The following is a 21,868-nucleotide window of genomic DNA, read 5'->3' on the forward strand; positions in this document are numbered from 1 at the left end:
TCCACATGACACCCACAATCCAAAAAAATCTCAATATACAAACCCTATATATAATAAAAATCATAATCTTCTTCTACTTTTTCTCTCACCCATAGTCAACACGCTCACAATCGACATTTTTCTCTTTGTGGACTCCCAGGTAAGCCAAAATCTCTAAGATCTATCATTTTTTTTTCTTTTATTAATGTCATTATATTGATTGTTTCAACATTTTTGTATTATGGTTTTTATGAATTGTGTTTTTTTGAGTTGTAGGGAAGAAAAACTTAGGTTTAAAGTTCTAGCATAGAAGAAAAAACCTGTAGATTAATTGATTTTTTAATCTAAACCAAACACACGATCAACTCCATAAAAACAAGTGGAAAACAAGAAAAAAAAGAATGATTTTTAATATGTCTTTGTGTGAGAACGATAGGTACAAATTTTTTTTGAGATATACGCCACATAATCTTCATCCCTTCTAAAAAAACGAGAGATAGAAAAAAAAAAAGAATGATTTTTCTATTTGTATCTAAGTGAGAATGAGATTTAGAATTTCGTTGAGAGTATCCAACCTCAAAAGGACCAATCTGGGAAGACAATATCCAAGGTGTCATCACTTGCGTAGTAGCGAAACAAAGACAACACCTTCTTATGCAAACACATTAATTTTATCTCATATTGCCATGCTAGACCAAATCAGCCCTTAACGATAGCCACACTATTTTGGGGGGGCTACTTTTGTTTCATTATATTTAAGAGGCCGTTTGGGGTTGTCATAGAATCTTCAAATCCATTCTTTGGATTAATCTGCATGAGGAAATCTGCTACTGTTAGTGACGGAAACCTGTTACTGTTAGTACCGGAGTCAATTGTTTGACTAGGTGGGTTCCAATCAGACCCTAAGGAATGGGTCCAAAGGTCATCCATCAGAGTTAATGGAATTCATTGTTGTTCTTGTGCCTTGATGTGTGAGAACACGCACAGATGCAATAGTATGAGTCATGTGCAGGTAGATTTGAGTAGACACATCTTGGCATCGGGATGGCTTGAGCAAGGTGTAGTCTCCTACAATAGGAAGCATGGTGAACTGATGCATCACATGAGCAAGACTCCTATTGCATGAGACATACTCCTATCACATGAGACTTCTAGTCAAAGTGGGAGATTGAGACCTGATGCAGGAAGAGAAAGGGACTCTGGACATGAGAAGACTCCTAATCGGGATAGGAAACTAAATCTTCATGCATAAGGAGATAGAGAGATGTGGCATGAGAGTTTTAGATTCAGTAGGACTTGGAGTCCTACTCAAATTTGATCATAAATCGTGGCTACAAGCACATCATTATGTGTTAGAGAATACAACTATTGTCCAACCATACATTGAGTAAGAAAAATATACCTTTATTTTTTTATAATTTCATAACATAATGATGAAATCCTAAGTTTGCATTCCTTATCTATAACGTTATAGGGAACACATGAATTGGCTGAAGTCTCAATACCCTCGACAATCTAAGAGACAAATTTGGTCACAAGAAGAACATATGCGTTGTTTTACATATTGGCTTAAAGGAAATGTAATCTCTTAGTTTTCAGAAATTATTTTAATATGTTGAAAACACCACAAGTTTCCAATTATGTTTTGATTACACACAAGTTGAAGAGGCTATCCATAACGGGCAAGATATTCCCAACATGCTTAGGTGGTTAGCACATGGCCCTACTCACCAGGTAGTCAAATATCTTGGATACATCATTAATGGGTGTCGTTACCATACTAAGGAACGTGATATGACATGCGTCACCCAAAATAGTGGTGTTAGCATTTTAGTAAGGACTATGCAAATTGCCAATTCTAAGGATAAGAACCCAGTTTTTGGTGAACTTTGCTTTTATGGGGTCATTAATGAGATATGAGATCTTGATTACAACATGTTCAGAATTCCAATTTTCAACTGTGATTGGGTTGACAACAAGAATGGTATAAAAGTGGATGAACTCGGGTTCACATTAGTTGACTTCTCCAAAATTGGTCACAAATCGGATCCATTTATTTTAGCATCACAAGCCAAGCAAGTCTTCTATGTTGAAGACCAACTTGATCCCAAATGGTCAATAGTTTTCTCAATTCCTCCAAAAGATTTCAACAACATGGAAGGACTGGATGACTTCACCGATAATTGCATGGAACATCACCCCTTTATAAGTTCAATGCCAGAAGTTGAATCATTTGATGTTATGGATGAATTAGAGGCAATATACATGAGAGAAGACTGTGAGGGCATATGGATTGAAAATAATTAAATAATATATTGTACCCTTGACATGAGATATAATAAGGCATTTCACTTATTAGTTTTCATGAGTTGCACATTAGCTTAGCTTCTATATATTGCTCACGATATATATATATATATATTGATCATCCTAAATTTCTTTCATGCATCATAAACATATGTTATTCAAAGGTACCACTTCAATATTCATTTAACTATCTTTTTTGTTATCCATGGAACTAGATTTATATTATTTTTTATTATCATGTTTTGATTTTATGCTCACATAACTTGAAACTCTCATTCCTAAATTTCTTTTCATTAAAACTATAAATAATAATTGAAACTATATATGCACTAATTTATTTTATTATTATCCTCACAAATAAATTCTTCATTATTGATAAGAAATCAAAAAACAAGACAAACTTTGAAAGAAATTTTCAAAAAACTATATTTGTGAATGACCAATTTAATTATAGGAAATATATGCAAGGATATACTAATCTTGCTTTTGAGTCATTTTACAAGTTTGTTGGTGAAGTACTAGTTTGCACATTTACTTGATATCTTCCACACAAATATGGATCCAGAAGAAGAATAAATGACAAAAGTAAAGCATAGAGGTAGTACATTGAAACCAGAGATTGCAAAAAATCGAAGTAAAGGGATAAAGCTCAAGATTGAATACAATAGCCTTGGTAGTCACATTGGGGAAAATTCAATTGAACTAAGTAGTTATCTTGGTACAATAACTAGAACCCATGTGCCAATAATTGTTGAGAGTTGGAGGAAAGTCCCTAAAGAGACTAAGGAGAAGTTATGGGATTTGATCACGGTAAGTCTATCTATAGCTTTCATATATAATTATTGTATACATTCATTAACATGAGCTAACATGGGTTGCTATTTTGTAGACAAGCTTTAATGTGAATCAAAATTCCAAGAGGAATTGTTTCCTACTAATGGGCATCAGGTTTTGAACCTTTAAGTACAAGTTGACAAAGAATTATACATTGCCTTTCAAGAATGACCTAGAAAAGCTGAAAAACCCACCTTCTATCTACCCATTCATACAAGAGGATCATTGGAGACACTTTGTTAAAGATAGACTTTCTGAACATTTTAATGTTAAGCATTATTTTTAATACATCTTCAATTTTTACATTTACATAGTTTCACCATGTACTAATTTTGTGTCTATATTTTTTAGGAATATCGCAAGGTTCACAAATCAAGAAGAGATAAACACATTTACAATCATTATCTTGGAAGAAAAGGATATGCACGTTTTGAGCAAGATATAGTAAGTTATCAATATCGGTAAAAAAATGGAGTATGTATTTTGTTTATAGGAAAATGATTCCAATTTTTAAATGTCATTTATTAACTTGATCATATTGAACTAATGAGTTTTATTGTTAAAATTTTTATAGCTACAAGTAGAAGGGGCTATTGGTAGGGTTGATAGAAGTGTTTTATGGAAGAAAGCACGTGAGAAGAAAGGAAAGTTTAATAAGATTACAGAGCTAGTGATTAACATGATAGTAAGTTAGCATATTTATGCCTTTTAGAGCCTATAGTGTTAGTATGTCTATGTGACTATGGTTTGTGATGATATCGTTAGGTGTTAATAGGCAAGAGGCTTAATGCTATCATTTTTATGAGTAGTTATGTTATACACCAATTTGTCTATTATCCTTTGTATTAAAACAATTCATTTTCTAGCTACCTTGAATTGGTTGTCTTTGATTGATATGTAAATCATCTTCATCAAATTATTACTAATATATGTTTTGTTGTAGGATGAATTACTAGAAAATGCTAAGGAGATTGGACTACCTCCACCTGGTCCAATTGACATATTAGGTTAGGCATTGGGTAAGCCTGATCATCCAGGACGTGTCCTCATACTTTCATCAACCATCTGATGACATGAAAAAAATCAAAGAAGAAATATGGAAAATGGTACGAAAAGAAATGGAAGATGCTGCAACAAGACAAGTTATGTCTCCTCCCACACCCCATTCGGATATGGGTAGTAATAACATGAGACAACAACTTGTTTTACAACCAGTTGTAGAAGAAAAACCAATGTTTAAAATGATAGAAGAGCCCTAACCACCAGAACCACCATTGAAACACAAGGTATGCATTTACTTACTAACAATACAAGATTAATATAAGTGATAAAGCCTATTTAAATGATATTATTTGTTGTATTGAAGGTAATTAAATGTAAATTAGCAGTGGAAAGAAAAGGAAATGTTGTTGCAACTGGTACACTAATAGAAGAAAAGGGATCGAATAGGTTGGTTGTAATAAATGTTGCACACAAGCCAGATGCTAGACTCCCATTTCGAAATCCATATAAGATTATCAATGTTGGGGATGCTATTGGCTTTGAGCTTGACTGGCCAACAAGCCTTGTCATACTTGAAACTGAACATCCTCAGGTATGTCATTTTATGCCTATAGTAAATTTGATTGTAACTTGGTATTTTTTTGTTTAGGAGTATATATATCTAACATTCCTTCCTTTTTCATAGGTGTTGGATAAAAGGAAAGAAGAAGATGGTGAAGACACCAATTATTCAAAAATCTAAGCCTCAAAATCATTCAGTCATTAAAAATTTTCAGAAATTTGTGGATGGTTGTCTTGATAATGACAAGACATACCCAATACAACTCCCCATTTCACTATTTGGTGTCGAATTTCAAACATATTATCTAGAGAGGATTGTGAATACATTATTTCATCTTTAAAGGTGTCATCAAACTGCATCTCCTTCTATTTATGGTGTGCACCTTTTATTTTCATTTGTTTTTATTTTTTTAATATGAGTTGCCCATGTTGAACGAAATTGGATATGACTAATGATAATTTTCTTTTGGTGTTTTGATACAATAATAGGCACATGCATGATCAACTACATATTTCCAAAAAGGAATCACAATTTATATTTGTTAATCCTTTTACAATATCACGAGTAGGCCTTAGTACTCCTCAAACAGAGAAAAGAGCACAGTTGTTGTCAAAACGCTTAATGGAATGTCAAGATGCTAAATATGTTTTCATACCTTACAACCCCGAGTAAGTGACAAATATTATACTTTAATTTGAGATTTTATGATTGATTTATATTTCTAATTAGATGCTACTTTTGTTTTTAATGTTTTAGCTTTCATTGGGTCTTGGTAGTGATTGAGCCAAGGAAAATGATAGTCCACTATCTTGACCCTATGCATCACAAACCATGTGAGGACTTAAAGGATATCGTAAACATGTAAGTTATTCCTATTATATTTCATAGTATTATTTTAAAAAAAAAAATGCATTCATCTCAAACACATTTTTTATTATTATTATATATATGTTAAAACATATAACATTTACCTATTTTAAAAATGTACCCATTGAACTTATTTACATAGGGTTCTTCGAATATCTGCAAAGAAAACATCTAAAAGGGAGCCATCTTGGCAACTAGTGCAGGTGACATCCAAAAAAATTTCTTTACACATTAGCTTATGCATTTGCACCATTTATATATATGAGTACTAATGTTATTTTATAATTGATCGATTAGTTTCCAAGACAAGAAGGAGGGTTCGAATGTGGCTACTTTGTTATGAGATTCATAAAAGATATAATTTTTTATCCTACAATTATTGCTTCAAAGGTATTACAAATTTAATGAATTGTACATAGTTTTAGGCTTTTAAATGTTATGCATTTTAATGTTATTTTTTTATTTGATTTCAGTTTGGTGATAAAAAAAAAACATATTCTCAAGTAGAATTCGATGAAATTAGAGGAGAATGGGCTACTTTTGTGCTACAATTAATCATGAATCATGTTGATGCATCATGATCACCATGCATGGTGAGTCCTTTAGCTACTACATGAATTTTTCCATAGGTTCTTTGAATAATGTTCCTATTTGAAAAAAAAAAAAGAAAAAAAAAATAGTTCTTAGATTTTTTTTCATTTATGATAACATCGATCCATGTTTATTTTCTTCAATAAAAATCTATAAAACTCATTAAACTATGAAATGCAGGTATACACTTTTGGGATGGTGGAATGGAGAATAAAAAGAAAGAAAAAGACAATAAGATTTTGGGTTTTTAAATGCAACTCTTATGTCATATGTTGTAGGACATAAATGTTACTTTAATTAGTACTGAGAAATTTAGATTTTTAGATGGGACTTTTATGTCATTTTATAGTTAGCCGGTTTTATGCTTATGAAATGGAGGTATACATGAATCTTGGGATCTTTAACATTTCTAAATCATGTTTTGGTATGTATTCACTCTTCTTTTTTTTAGTTTTGATGGGTTTGATATGTTGGATGTACTATCTTTTTGTGAACATTTGATATACAAATATTATTAGATGATCAATGTATTATGAGTTATTCCAGAAACATTATAGAAAAATGAGTTAAATATAATATGATTGTTATATTTATGGACAAAATATAAACAGGTTAATCTTACTTATTAATTCATAAGCATTACAAAAATCTATAACTAAAAGCAATCATATCTTCCACAATAATTTACAATGATGTGACACCATTACTCAAAGGTGATGCATTTAATATGACATCATAACTCAAAGATGATGCATTTAATGCGACACCCTATCATCACTAGAAATATATGGTGTCACTTCCGAATGGGTCACCATTTATCTACTTTGGTGTCAATTCTAAATACGTCACCAATTGGTACCCTCTATGGTGTCAGTGGAGAAGGTGACGCTATGTTGTAGTGACACCCTATGTTTATGGTGACTCGTTATAAATGTCACCATATATCTTTTTCCTTGTAGTGGCATGAAATGGAAAAAAATAATAATAATAAAAAATAAAGGCCTGTGAGAGGCAAATTAAGAAGGAAGTGAGATCCTTAGCATGAAAAACACAAAAGTTTACCCTATGAAGACTCTGAATGGGAGTGTATTTGGTTACAAACGCATATCTTTCGGTAAAAATTCGAGAACAACGGTACATTGAATGATTGTGTGGTATATTCTCACGTGCATTTTATTTAATTAATAAAAATATTTAAGTTGTGTAATTAGATCAAATAAAATGTTTAAATGTTTATTTTATGGTTGAAATGTTCATTTTGTTTATCCTTGAACCATGTAATACCAATTAATCCCTTTGGGTGTAAGGCACCCTATTGAGTAATGTAGAAATGCTCACATTTTTCTTTCTTAAAACCTTTTAAATGCAAATATCACTCCTAAGGACTAGCTGGTAGAGCAGAAAGGGTTCTAGAATGCCCCAGGAGGTTCTAGAGGAACTTCGAGGGCTTTTGGTATTTATGTTTTATTTATTTTGGGACTTGTACTAGTAGATTGTTAGATTAAATATTTGTACCTTGACTTTATTTTGGTTAAACTTATTTAAACTATGAACTTTTATTACAGACTTGGATTAGAGACTTTGATAATGTTTCCTTTCTCAAGTTGCACTTTAGTGTTAGTTTTTATATTAGTGAATTGAAACCTTAGTTGGAAGGAGTTTTGTTTTTATTTAAATTGTGATTTATTTCTAAAAGAAAAAAAATTCAGGGTGTTTTGGTTGATTGTCAACTTGGATTAGGAGAAACCCTTAGGGTCAAACCTTTGACTTGGGATCATGGGTCAAGTTCTAGGTTGCCCAAAATTTGGGTCATGACATGAATGAAAATGATGTCTAAAAGTCATCATATATTTTTTAGGGCACTTATGGGCATGTTTTTTTTGTATAAAATTATGTATAAATAACTAGAGTTATGGCCATGGTTTCTTTATAACTATGATAACATGAAAAATGTAAGTTTGTTGTTGTCATGGTTTAGATATATATATATATATATATATATATATATATATATATATATATATATATATTTTATATAAATAATCATATAATATTTAATAATAATGTATAGTGATTATTGGAAACAAGTTGCCATGGATTGATAATTTTCAACAATTTTGAAAAAGTCAATTGTTTAATAATTAAATTATTAAAATAATTATTTTAACACTTTCTTTAAACCATTATAATATTATAATAATAATAATAATATTCGAAAACAATAAGTATAATAATATTCAAAAACAAATGCTTCAACATATTATTATAATATTATTACTATAGTAATATTCAAAAGCAAAAAGTATTTTCAACAACTTGCTTTACAAGTTTTCTCTAGAATATTATATATTAAAAAAAAAGAAAAAAAGAAAAACAAAAAACAAAATATAGCCTCTTTCTTTTTTTGGAAACCCAAACACAACCTCATTTTTTCAGGAAATCCAAACACATCTCCAACAACAATTTCTTCTCTATTTCCGATGCCAATTTTTTTTGCATCTTTAGCTCCAATGAGATCTTCTACGAATTAACTCTATCTCTTCTCCCTTTATTCCATTGAAATATATCACTTTATATGTTTATTTAGGTGATTTATCAATTCCAATTATTTTAGTTATCTATTCTAATGATTTTAGTTATCAATTTTTATTTTTATTTTTATTTTACCTTTTTGAATTATTTGTCTTTGATTTTATCATGAGTGTGTATTCAAGGCATAATGTTATGGACGTTTTGGGTTTTTATTTGAGTTGGAATTTGTATGAAAGTATGACATTAGATCCAAATTTATTATGTAGAAGAAAAATGGTTGATATGATTGAGATTATTATAAACAAAATAATATTATTAGTTTTGAAGGTGAAACAACAAAGTTTCCTTCGTCAATTTCATTACATGCATGAGTTTTTATCAATGTTTACAAAATCAAATCGGACATTGAATCGGAAAAATTATTGATTTATGGTTTATTGGTCAAATCGGTAGTTGAACCGCAATCGAATTGGTGATGTCATAAATATATAATTTATATTTTATCAAAATTAAAAATAATTTTAAAATATATATAATTAAAAATTAATAAATTTATGATATTATTTATTCATTTTTATATAAATACATTAATATTTTAAATATGAAAATATATTGAAAGTGGTAAGAAAAAAAAATTTGTATTTAACTATTTAAGTGTGAAAACATATTGAAAATGAAAAAATTTCATATTAAAAATGAAAAAAAAATTGTAATTTATATATATATATCTGTACATGTATATTCAAATGTAGTGTTTAAGGGGAGAGGCGGGCTAGTTGGGGGCTTTACGGGGGGTGTTGCAACACATGCTGTTGCAAATGAGGGAGGAGGCTTTGCAGGAAGTGGGGTGTTGCAGCAATAAGGGGAGGGAGGGTGCGAGGGGAGCTCCGTGTCGTTGCCGACAACGGAGGGTCCAGGTAGGGTAGCCGTGGGAGGGGTTGCTGCTGGGGGGGGGTGTTGCAAAGGAAGGAGGAGGCTTTGCAGGGGGTAGGGTGTTGCAGCAAGGGGATGGGGGGATGCGCGGCCAAGGGAGCTCCTTGTCGCTGGCAACAATGGAGGGTCCAGGTAGGGTAGCCATGGGAAGGGTTGCTGCTAGGAAGAAGGGGTGAGCAGGTGAAGTGAGACTTTATACCAGTCAAAACAGTGTCGTTTTGATGTTGGGAAAAAAAAATCAATAGAACTATCTGGTTCAAAGGTAATCATCCGATTCACCGGTGAACCGTCAATTCAATTGGTTTGATTCCTTTTCAACCCATTTTCGGCCTAATTGGTCGTACTAAATTGGAACTGTGACCGATTGGCAGTCGGACCAATCGAACCTATCAGTCCGATTCGATTTTTAAAACCATGGTTTTTATACATGTGATCAAGTCTAACACGTGATGAAGGGTGTAGTGGATTTTTTGCCTTTTCAAATAAATGCAAAATCTCTTTTGACTTTGGAGGTAAAAGTGAGTCAATTTTTCCATTTCGTTCATTGTGCCTTAAAGGTAGTCGATTCTAGGTTTCCTATTTGAGAGGTGGTACGTCCAAAGTGTACTATTTTTTGGTACCTCAAGAAGGTAATAACTAGAATACTCATTATTTTTCTTTTATGAAATTTGTATTGTTTCTTAATATGATAAATACAATACAAATGAATTATTTTATATCATTTTGAAATTAAAAATTTGTTTGGAGAGTAATAAAATTCATTAGATGATGCGTTTATCATTTAATATTTAATTTATTTATTTTATACAAACTCATATAAATTCTAGAATCCATTTATATGCTTTTCGTTTTTTAAAATTATGAATAAGTGGAAAACAAAAAATTAAATCTCTTATGTAAAATTACTATTTTTTTTTTCACTTTTATATTAAAGTAAGACTTGAGTTGTTTAAAGCTTTTTATAATTAAAAATAAATAAATAAATAAAGCTTGTTATATTCTTAAAGGAAATTGGAAAAACTGATGGAAAATGAAAAATTCATTAAGTGAAACAAAAGGAGTAGAAAGAGAATATGATGATAAATGCCAAGTAATATAGGTAAAATGGATAAAGATTGTATGCATCATGAAGATTAATTTTGTGATGTTTGGGGAGTGGGTACACTCACCTTGATTGTGACTAGTACTTCAATATATATTTTATTGTTTTATTTGAACATCAATCACAAATTCATGACTAATTAATTTGAATAGCCAACAGGTCATTATTTTCTAGAAATTGGAACACCTTTTTTTTGGGTCATTCATCTCAATATGAGAATTTTATTTTATTTTTATTATTATTACATGATAGAAGGATGCAGTTCAAATAACTTTTAATTAAACTATTATCCAGCTGTCTTAAAGCTATGCATAATTCATGTTGAAGCATTAAGAAGTCATTAGTTGGGAGAGGGGTATTTTTCCTTTCTCATAGTTGAGTTTGTCATATTCATGAAAAGGTACAATTTTTCTTAGCTATAATTATAATTTTTGTTTCAAGTTTTTTAAGCTACCTCCATGTATAATGGTTCTCATAATTGGTAAAACATGTTCTAAAATGTTCTTGGAATTAATTATAGTTTTCTTTCTATCAATAATTGAGCATAGAGTTTTTTCCTTTTGTTTTCCGTTTGTTTTGTTTTGAAATTTAATTTATATATATCATTTTAATTAAATATAAAAAAAATATCATGTAGATGAAGAACATAAGTCATCTATATTGAAGTACTTTGAATACAAGTATAAAGGTTATAAGAGTAAGTTGAAAGCCAGGTATTATGAGTTATATGATACTATTAAAGAGAGACTACAATATCAACCTCCAAAAGTATCAAAGGATGAGTGGAGACAATTAGTTCACTTCTCGAGCTCAGAGAAAGCAAAGATAAGATAATCACAAAATTATTATGTTTTAGTATTTCATTTACTATAATATATTTAGTTAGCATGTTATTTTTATTCATATTGTAGGAAATGTCTAGCAATATAAAGCAAATAGGGCCAAACAAGTGATTAAACATATTATGGCTATAAGAGTTATGCTCAGATACAATATAAGCAGGTTGAAAATTTAGAATCACCAAATTGTTTCTTAATTCATTATTAATATTTTTGAAGTAACAATTTTTTTTTCTTACAATGGTAGGCACAAACAAGGGAAGATAGAAGTGAACCTAATAGAACTGAAATGTTTTTCTTTACTCATACAAAAAAAAGATTGGACATTTGTTGATGATGCATCATAAAATATAATGGTATGATGATATTTGAGTCTTGTTTACTTTTCTTAAATTTTAGCTACTTTTTTCTTTAAAAAAAAAAAAGATAAATCTCTATTAACTTTTTTTCTATAATTACATACCTAATTCTAGCGCGCAATAGTCATTTCAATCTAATGAGGAATCTTTGTCATCTACCTCTATAGATGAGACTTACACCAAAATGATGGCCCAAAGAGGCATGGTTGTGTTTAAGGCTACGGATTTGGTGTTATTCCTACCTCCTTGTTTGGTTCCACTTGTAAATAAAGTTAAAAAATTGGTGCACTTGAAGAATAACTTATAAACAGACCAAATGAGCTTATAAGCACATGAAAACAACTTGCAATTACATAAGAAAAAATTGTAACTATGGAAAGTGCCCAAATCCAACTGTAAGAGCAAGTGAAGGAAATGCAAAGTCAAATGACACAAATGATGCAACATTCCTAAAGAATGCAATCTCTTCTTTAAGATTGTTACATTTCCATGAGTTTTTGGTAGTATTTGATATTTTGATATCCTCATTGAGATTGTTATATGTCTTTATATTTTTGGATACTATATGATGTTTGGATATCATCTTTGATATTGTTGCATTTTTTAAACTGCAATGATACTATTTTTTTTTTTTTAATGGAATGATGCTTAAGTTGATCTAATGATTATACATGTTTGGATGTATAGGTTTATAAGAACTCTTTTGTTTGAATATTTGTTTATATAAAAGGTTAATTTATATTTTTCAAAAAAAAAAAAAGGAAAATGAATTTTTGTTTTAGCCATAATTTCAACACCAACCGTGACCAATGGTTACTTTAGTCGTTTTTACATTATTTGACAAAAAGTAGATGTAATGGTCATGGTATCTATTGATGATTGTGACAAAATTTACCTATAATCATGATTTTTACTTCAATTGTGACCAAAGATGTTACTTATAATCATATTTATATAGTGTCTATAACCAAAAGTCCAATATTTTTCCCATTTTTATTTTACCCGTTATTATATTTATAATTTTGGCATTACAGCTTCCAAAGTACCATGACTAAAAGCTATAGTCATGCCACATTTAGTGAATCTTGGTCATGATTTTTAAGAATCATGACTATAAGTTTTAACTACACTTTTACCCTTTTTAGTCACAATTATAAAACATGACTAAAAATTTTTCTTCTTGTAGGGAAGTAAATTTATCATCTTTTTTTTTTTTTTTTTTTCAAATTGTTGTTTACCATGTAATTACAAGCATATCTCCTTTGTATGTCTCAATTTGCTACAATATCATGCCAACTTGAATCCTTACCATTACTCTTTTTTCTTTTTTTCTTTTTTTTTTTGGTCCTACTTTACAAAGTCCTATAATTTAATTTAGAGCAGAATTTTCTAGTGTAAATGGTCCCAAAATAACTACTCTTCTGCTTTCCTCACTTTGAACATGAGCACATACTTCTCTTAGTGAGGGAAAAGAGTCATTTCCAAAGAGTTTTGAGCCCTAACCTTATCTAACTCAAGATTTAGCCCAACAAGAGATTCAAATATTCATTCCTAATCAAGTAGTCTTTTCAACTTTGTTGTATTAGTAGAGGATTTTATCTCAAAATGCTAGTAATGGTCTAGTTCTTGCCATAAGCTCCAAAGTTTATAGTATAATGTTACTAAGGCCTCTTGTTGCTTAGTGTCGTAGATTCTGTTTTTTAACTTGTAGATTTGAGCACAATCTCCCCTATTAGAGTATGAATGAGCAATAGCATCCCATATCTCCTTCACCGTTGAGAGAAAAAATAGGTTTTACTAATCTTTGGTTGCATAGAATTTAGCAACCAAGGCATTATCATGCAATTAGTATCTCATGTATCAAACTTTGGGTCACTATGATCTAGTACCTTAATTGTCCTAAGTATATATCCCATTTCCCCTTTACTCTTGAGATATAGTTTTACAAATTGAGACCACTCAAGGAAATTAGGATCATTGAGTTTTTCAATTGTAATCTATTATATAAGATTGTCATAAAGCATACCAATTTTGATTGGTTTGTATCTATTTTTGAGAAATTGATTCAAAAGATTTCGAACATTTTCAAAAGAATTCAAGCAAGGTTAAAGAGAACAAGGGGTTGAAGACTAACAAAGGAAAAAATAAAGCAAGGAAAAAAAACCTAGATTTTTAAGGGGATTTGGCTATGAAGGCCGATGAGGGAAAAGCAAGATTCCAATAATGAAGGCTAGAGAGATTGAACTTGAGCAAACAATGCTTTGATACAATGTTAGAGAGCAAAGGAAGTTGTGTGAAAAAACTCTCTTATTGATTTTTAATAATTACAAATGAATATATACAACTAAGGATACAATAGAAAAAAGAAAATACAATTGACAACTTAATCTAACCTTTCCTAAATAGAGTAATCAACTAGAAAATATTATACAGAATTCAAGAATTAATAAATGATATCATAATTAAGAAAATATACGAGAAAATCAATGGAATCAAGGAAATTAAAGTAAACTAAGGAGATTAAGAATGTATGTGATAGTGATTTTACGAAACATTTATAACCTTAGTAACACTTGAATAATAAAAAATTTCAAATATTAAAAATGTTAGAAACGTTTCTTAAAATCACTATCAAACGGATCCTAAAAATTAATACATATTCCAACACTAAATGTGTTACGAATTTTGTGAACATACAACGAATAAAACTACGAGTGCTCCAGATTGACAACCAATCTACTATGAATGATAAAAAGTACAAAGTCTAGTATTAAATTATTGCTCAAGGTTGAATCAACATTCATGTGCAAACTCATAAATGATCATGCGCATTTTGATTAAATAGAAATTCAACATATATCTCATATCATTTAGTAAAACTAAGTAATAATTAACATATGCAAGAGACAATGTTTTTTTAGTAGCATCATAACTACTCATAAAAATCTTCACAGTCAAAACTATTGCATAACTTGCAATACGACGAATTCCTAAACTTTCAGTCCTCCCCTTACAAGAAAAAATCAAAAGAACTTAAGAGACTTGTAAGTCTTATAAGAACCACAATTAAGTTCATGAGAGAGTTCTTAAGGAAAGCACTACAAGTCCTCAAGCTGGTATAACACAAAAGGTGATAAAAACTAGGCGTCCCACCGGACTGCAAACTCGATGAACCCATCTTCAATAGCTGGTCTTATCTGAGAAAATTCTAATATAATGAGTTCCAGTGAGTAAAGTTGTGTTTGGACGGGCAATCCATTTGTAACCAAATAATCAGTGCATTGTAATAAATTATACGTGGCCATGTACTGTTTGGTTTGGACATATCTAAGGTTATAATGGAGGGGAAGCCAGGAGAGTTGCACAATAGAAAGGCATGTTTAAATTTTGTCCTTGTCACCCGGATTTCTTAAAATCGAAATCCAATCTTGCTCCCTACATCCTACGTCATGGCTGACTTGAATTCATTGGCCAGCAAAGAGTTTTACAAAGTGAAAAAGAGGTCATCCCTCCTAAATTGGGCTTCCACTTACTAAGGAGTGGCCCAGGCCCAACTTTATCTCAAGCCCATGTGAAATCCTTTCCTCACGCCATTTCAAAACAAAGCTACTATCAATTATGAATTGAAAAATACTAATTGGTACCTACCAAACCCCACTCTCAATAGTTGAAGGGTGTCATAAAATCTAGACCATTAGATGATGGTATGAACAATTGGAATCTAAAAGTATACATGAGGCACCCCGCTTGATTGGTAGCGCCCTTTGAATGCCATCCAAAAAGTATTTTTGGACACGGTAGTAAAAGTCTGTTTGATAAAACTTTTAAAAAACACCACCAAACCCCACTCTCAATGGTTGAACGGTGTCATAAAATCTAGACCATTAGATGATGGTACGAACAATTGGAATCTAAAAGTATACATGAGGCACCCGCTTGATTGGTGGCGCCCTTTGGACGCCATCCAAAAAGTATTTTTGGACACGATAATAAAAGTCTGTTTGATAAAATTTTTAAAAAATACCACCAAACCCCATTCTCAATAGTTGAATGGTGTCATAAAATCTAGACCATTAGATGATGGTACGAACAATTGGAATCTAAAAGTATACATGAGGCACCTGCTTGATTGGTGGCGCCCTTTGAACGCCATCCAAAAAGTATTTTTGGACACGTAGCAAAAGTCTATTTGATAAAACTTTTAAAAAAACATTTTCAATATTAAAAAAATGTTTGTGAAAATACTTTCAATATAAACAATCTCACTCTAAGAGACCCTTATGAGGAGCATGAACCCTAAATCTCACCTTCAATTACTTGTAGTGCTTTATGGAGAAGCACTGGATAGATAATTCTCACGAAAATATTTTTAAAGATAACACTACCACTAAAAGTATTTTCAATATAGGCAATCACACTCTAAGAGACCTTTATAAAATTTTCCCACAGCTGCATGGACCCTGCCATGGTATGGAAACAAAAAGGAAAAGAAATAAGCACAAATCTCACCTGCACCGGAATTGATTGCTACATAAAATGTAAAAAAATATGTTAACCCAACTGCTAATAATACCAACTAAATTTTCATAAAATAAATTAATAATCAAAGGCACTCGAAGGTCAATGCATCAATAGTCTAATAGAGCCAAGTCTCTTGGATTCCATTTGGGTTTTTTTCTTGTTAACCAAACATCTGACTGCAGGAAGCTCATCTACATTTACGCCAACTTGACCAAGTCCTTCTGTTTAAGTCAGTCTCAAGATAAGGAACATTCCAGACCCCCACAAATTCTGCTTACCCAATTACTAAAGGACAAGCCAAGTTGCAGAATAGATTCATTTTCCAGAGAAAAATGGATGTATTAATGTGGAACAGTAAAAGACGGATTCAAACGCACAGCCAACTAACAAATTCAAATCAGAAAGGAACCTTACACCAAATCAGTTGTAACAATTCAATGCTCATGTCACCTTGAAACTGACTCAGTCAATGTCTTGTGTGACTTGCTCTTCTCTTATCAAGTTACCTGTCTCAGACTGAAAGCCTCACAAATGTAAATTACAAAGTAACTAAACAGAAATACATGAGAAACAGAGAGAGGAAGAGAATAAGGTCAGAAGCTTTCCAGGAATTAAAGCCTTCCATCAGTTTCAATGGGATTAGAAATTATACGAGGGAAAGCATGAGTGAGTCGTAGTCCACTGCCAATCCTCATCCTTTAAGATGTGTTTGTCAGAAGGGAGGTAGCCATTCTGGAGTTTATGAGGCCAGGCTCTGAAGCCATGATGGTCATTTCAAGCAGTAGCTCCGATTGGACCTGGGTATCAATATCATCAACTCCTCCTTCTTTTCTCCTTTGTTGTTTTCTACTCATGCTTCATCCTGCTTGTCACATAACTTCATGATCTGAGCTAAGGTAAACTCAGTAAGTTGTTTGAATTAGTATAAGCAGAGCTGATATAGCTTGAGTAGGTATAAAACTACCTAGTGAATAACCTGCCAGATCGATTCATCTTCGTGGGGGCACAGCAAGTTTCCTCCTCCCTCTCTGAAAGGAAGACAGACAGAAACTTTTAGAGGAGAAAGGAAAATATAGCAAAATTTGAACAAAATCAACTATTTTAGTTACAGTATTTCCTGGTCTTGCTTCTCCGCTTTTCCTTCTTATTTTGTAAACTTAGCCTGCAATCTTTACACTACAAGGAATATTCCATGGAAAGAATCTAGAATCAATAGAAAATAACCGAGGAAAATGTATCAAATAGTAGTACAATCATGTTTAGTAGGCTGGTTTTAGCGTAACTATTAGATTCTCCTTTAACCATGATATCTTCCTTTTACCTTAATTCAAAATCATATAAGTAACTAAAAAGTGAGAATAATCTTTGCTCCGTCTGTGCAGACCAACGAAGACACAAGTCCAGTCTCCAGTCTTATTCAATCCTTGTTGGTATCTATTTCAGAGATCACGGCATCAGTAGTCTGCATAAACATAGAACAGGAAAGCTTTATGGAACTTGGAAGTTATCTATACCGGGCCTCTCCTGCCATAATAGAGTTGCAGACAACAAAAAATACCCCAGAAAATGCAATGAGGATTCTACAATCTCTATCCAAAAGCGTTGATTTGGCCAAGAATCTCGTGGGGCAATGTCAAAAGGACAGCCATCCAATTTCAGACCCTGAACTGGGAAGCATTATAGAACAGCTTGAGGGAGTGATAAAACTGATGGGAGAAGAATTGAGCTTGATACCACCATCAACATTTGGGGACCAAGAATATGCAAAAATTGCAGTCCGGTCTGTTTCAAAGGAGATGCAAAATGCTCGGTTTGGGGTCTGCCAAACGCAGGTAACTATCCCAAAAGCACTGCAACCAAGGGCGTTGTCTTTGGAGGAGCTGCCTAAGGAACAAGTACCAACAGAAAGAGATCTTTACTCCATTGATTTTTCCACAGACAATCCTCAGCTACCAGACATACCACATCATATGAACGTCATTCCTAAAAGCAAATGTTACAGGAGCCAGAGAAACCATGAAAACATGAGCAATGGATCCCTGAAGAATATGCCACAAGTGACCCAGTTCATGGAGCCTTTCTATGAGACTTTCTTTTGCCCACTGACAAAGAATATCATGGAAGACCCAGTGACCATAGAAAGTGGAGTTACTTATGAAAGGAAAGCAATTACTGAATGGTTCGAAAAGTATAACAATTCAGCAGAAATTTGCTGTCCAGCCACAGGGCAAAAACTGCTGAGTAAAGGTTTGAGCACCAATATAGCTCTGAAGACCACAATAGAGGAGTGGAAGGAAAGGAATGAAGCAGCAAGAATCAAGGTTGCAAGAGCAGCTCTGTCTTTAGCCATTTCAGAGAGTATGGTACTTGAAGCACTAAATGATTTGCAGAGCATCTGTGGAAGGAAACCGTACAATAAGGTACAGATTCGCAATGTTGGAATGTTACCATTGATTGTGAAGTTTGTGGAGTATAAAGACACAAATGTGAGACGTGCAACTCTGGAATTACTACGAGAACTGGCAGAAGATGATGAGGGCAAGGTTTAACTAACTCTTCTATCTCTTCCTAAAGCTTTCAATTTTTATCTTCTAGACAATAAACTAGAAGAACAGTTTGATCCATGGCAAATTAAAATCATGATTTCTTGTCAGGAAATGGTTGCAAAGGTAATGGACATTTCAACAACAATCAAGATGCTGTCAAGTGATCAACAACCCATAAGGCATGCAGCACTGCTGTTCTTGCTGGAGCTATCTAGATCCCAATCTCTCTGTGAGAAAATCGGGTCGGTTGCCGGAGGGATTCTAATGCTAATCACAATTAAATACAACTGGTCCTTTGATGCTTTCGCATTAGAAAAGGCGGATGAAATCTTGAAAAACCTGGAGACATCTCCTAATAACATCAAGCGCATGGCAGACAATGGATACTTGGAACCCCTTCTACATCATCTCATTGAAGGTAATTCCCAGAACCTCTACACGCTCCACAATCATGACATAACTTCGAACTTTTCTGAACATCTGTGAACAATTGCACAAAGTTCTTTTTCAGAGGGTCTCATGTTCTGAACAAGCTCTCTAACCACAGCCATGTAACTGGGGAAAAAATTGATTAAGCAGGTTGTGAAGAGATGAAGATGGAGATGGGAAGCTATCTTGGGGAAATTGCTTTGGGACACGACAGCAAAACCTATGTAGCTGAGAGGGCTTCCCCGGCTCTTGTCAAAATGTTACATACTGGGAACACTCTAACAAAGAAGGCAGCATTCAAAGCTCTAGAGCAAATCTCATCTTACCACCCAAATGGAAAAATACTTGTAGAAGCTGGAATTGTAAAGATCATGGTAGAAGAGATGTTGAACCCACGGAAAATCCACAATGAAACAATGAACTCAATAAAAGAAGCTGCTGCAATACTGGGAAATTTACTCGAATCCGGGATTGAGTTTGAGAACCTCGAAGTAAATACTCATGGTCACACCATGGGGTCAGACTACATTGTGTACAGCATCATCCACATGCTCAAGAACTCAACCCCAGATGAACTCAACACCAACCTGATAAGAATCCTGTTGTGCTTGGCCAAGTCCCCCAAATCAAATGCCACCATAGTGTCAGTGGTGAGAGAAACTGAAGCAAGCTACACCCTGATTGAACTCATAAATAACCCACATGAAGAACTGGGAATCGCATCAATGAAACTGCTCATTACACTCTCACCCTACCTTGGCCACACATTTGCAGAGAGACTATGCAAAACAAGGGGCCAACCTGAGAGCCTAATCCAAAGCCCAGCTGGGACAAACCAAATCACAGAGAAGCAGGCAGTTTCAGCAAATTTCTTGGCAGACCTCCCCCACCAAAACCTGAGACTCAACCTAGCTCTTCTCAGCAATGATAGTGTCCCAATGATCCTACAATCCATCCATCAAATGCAAAGAAGTGGAACAAGAACAAGCAGGTATGCAAGTGCTTACTTAGAAGGCCTAGTGGGAATCATTGTCAGATTCACAACTACCCTATTTGAACCCCAAATGTTGTTTCTAGCGAGAAACCACAATTTCACTTCAGTGCTCACAGAACTGCTCACAAAAACATCAAGTGACAAAGTTCAGAGGTTATCAGCAATAGGGTTAAAAAACCTCTCATCAGAATCAGTAAATCTATCTAAACCACCACAAATAAAGAGAACCAAGTTCATGAAATTTTTTAAGTTGCCCAGGTCTCTATCTGCTGGGTCATCAAAGAGCAAGAAAATACAAGTGTGCCCAGTTCACAGAGGGGCTTGTTCTTCACAGAACACCTTCTGTTTGGTGGACGCAAAGGCAGTTGAGAGGCTGTTGGCTTGCTTGGAGCATGAAAATGCCGAGGTTATTGAAGCTGCATTGTCTGCTCTATGCACATTGTTGGATGACAAAGTTGATGTGGACAAGAGTGTGAGCCTGCTCAGTGGAGTGGATTGCATACAACATGTGTTGAATGTGGTGAAAGAGCACAGGGAAGAGGGTTTGAGGGAAAAATCACTTTGGGTGATAGAGAGATTCCTGATGAAAGGTGGCGATAGGTCTGCTTCATACATATCACAGGACAGGTCGTTGCCTGCTACATTGGTAAGTGCTTTTCACCATGGGGACGGTAGTACAAAGCAGATGGCTGCGAAAATTTTAAGACATTTGAATCAGATGCCCAAAGTCACTACCAACTTTACTATCTAGAAATCAGAATAAATTTATGTCATGTCATCCCCACCTGTAATGCTGCTGGTGTGGGGAACTGAGTGGTCTAGTTCAGGTACACCAGCATAAGCACTGCTTCAGACCTCTCAATTCTCATGTTCAGCGGTGATCCGTAAATGGAAAAAAAGAAAGGGAAGAAAACAATTTACTTTTGAAGTAATTCTAAGCATCATTACTTCTTTCCATCTTTATTTTTTAGATCCAATACAATGGCAGCTTGTATTTATAATTTGATACTTATGTGCCTCACACTACAAAAATATAGTTAATGTTTCAAAACTTTTCTTAAAAATAATTTTTTATTTTTTAAAGCTGAAAATCATTTTGTTATTGAGATGACTGACTTTTGATAAAAAAAAAAAAAAAACCATGTTTGGTAACTATTTTTTAAAGTAGTTTTGAAAAATAGTTTATAAAAACAGTTCTTTGATGTTTTATAAAATAAAAATAGTCTATTTGAGAACGAAAATGTTTTTAATTTATTTTTAATATTTTTAAATATGTTTTAATAATAAATTTTATGTCAAAAGCTTTATTTTTAATCATTGTATGTGTTTGTATAATTTTTTTTTTTTAAATTCTTAAAAAGCAAGTAAAAATAATTAAAAGATATTATTTGAAAACATCCTATTTTTATAGGGTTTTTTGTTCTTGAAAACAAAAAACAAAAAATAGTATTTTTTATTATCAAGCGTGTTT

At 32.8% G+C, this 21,868-nt stretch overlaps 1 protein-coding gene and 1 long non-coding RNA gene across 5 annotated transcripts; one reads left to right on the forward strand and one right to left on the reverse strand.

Moving 5' to 3' along the window:
- Positions 1–16,794: 16,794 nt before the first annotated feature.
- LOC117925604 lies at positions 16,795–17,892 on the reverse strand. 3 transcript variants are annotated; one of them, XR_004652994.1, is made up of 3 exons: positions 17,750–17,892; positions 17,393–17,604; positions 16,795–17,290 (listed from the first exon to the last, which is right to left on the reverse strand). It is a non-coding gene; the product is annotated as an uncharacterized LOC117925604 (long non-coding RNA). The 3 variants fall into 3 exon arrangements; XR_004652993.1 differs by having other exon boundaries at positions 17,393–17,892; XR_004652995.1 differs by having other exon boundaries at positions 16,795–17,314; positions 17,393–17,892.
- On the forward strand, positions 16,931–21,354 carry LOC117925589 (putative U-box domain-containing protein 42). 2 transcript variants are annotated; one of them, XM_034844650.1, is made up of 4 exons: positions 16,931–17,229; positions 17,811–18,971; positions 19,083–19,392; positions 19,554–21,354. In XM_034844650.1, the coding sequence occupies exons 1-4, from the start codon at positions 17,170–17,172 to the stop codon at positions 21,146–21,148; spliced, it is 3,126 nt and encodes a 1,041-aa protein (XP_034700541.1). In that variant the 5' UTR covers positions 16,931–17,169; the 3' UTR covers positions 21,149–21,354. The 2 variants fall into 2 exon arrangements, with proteins under 2 accessions (XP_034700541.1, XP_034700549.1); XM_034844658.1 differs by lacking the exon at positions 16,931–17,229 and adding an exon at positions 17,241–17,324.
- The last annotated feature ends 514 nt before the right edge of the window (positions 21,355–21,868 follow it).

Source organism: Vitis riparia, chromosome 1 (genome assembly GCF_004353265.1).
Source record: "Vitis riparia cultivar Riparia Gloire de Montpellier isolate 1030 chromosome 1, EGFV_Vit.rip_1.0, whole genome shotgun sequence".
Taxonomy (NCBI): Eukaryota; Viridiplantae; Streptophyta; class Magnoliopsida; order Vitales; family Vitaceae; genus Vitis; species Vitis riparia.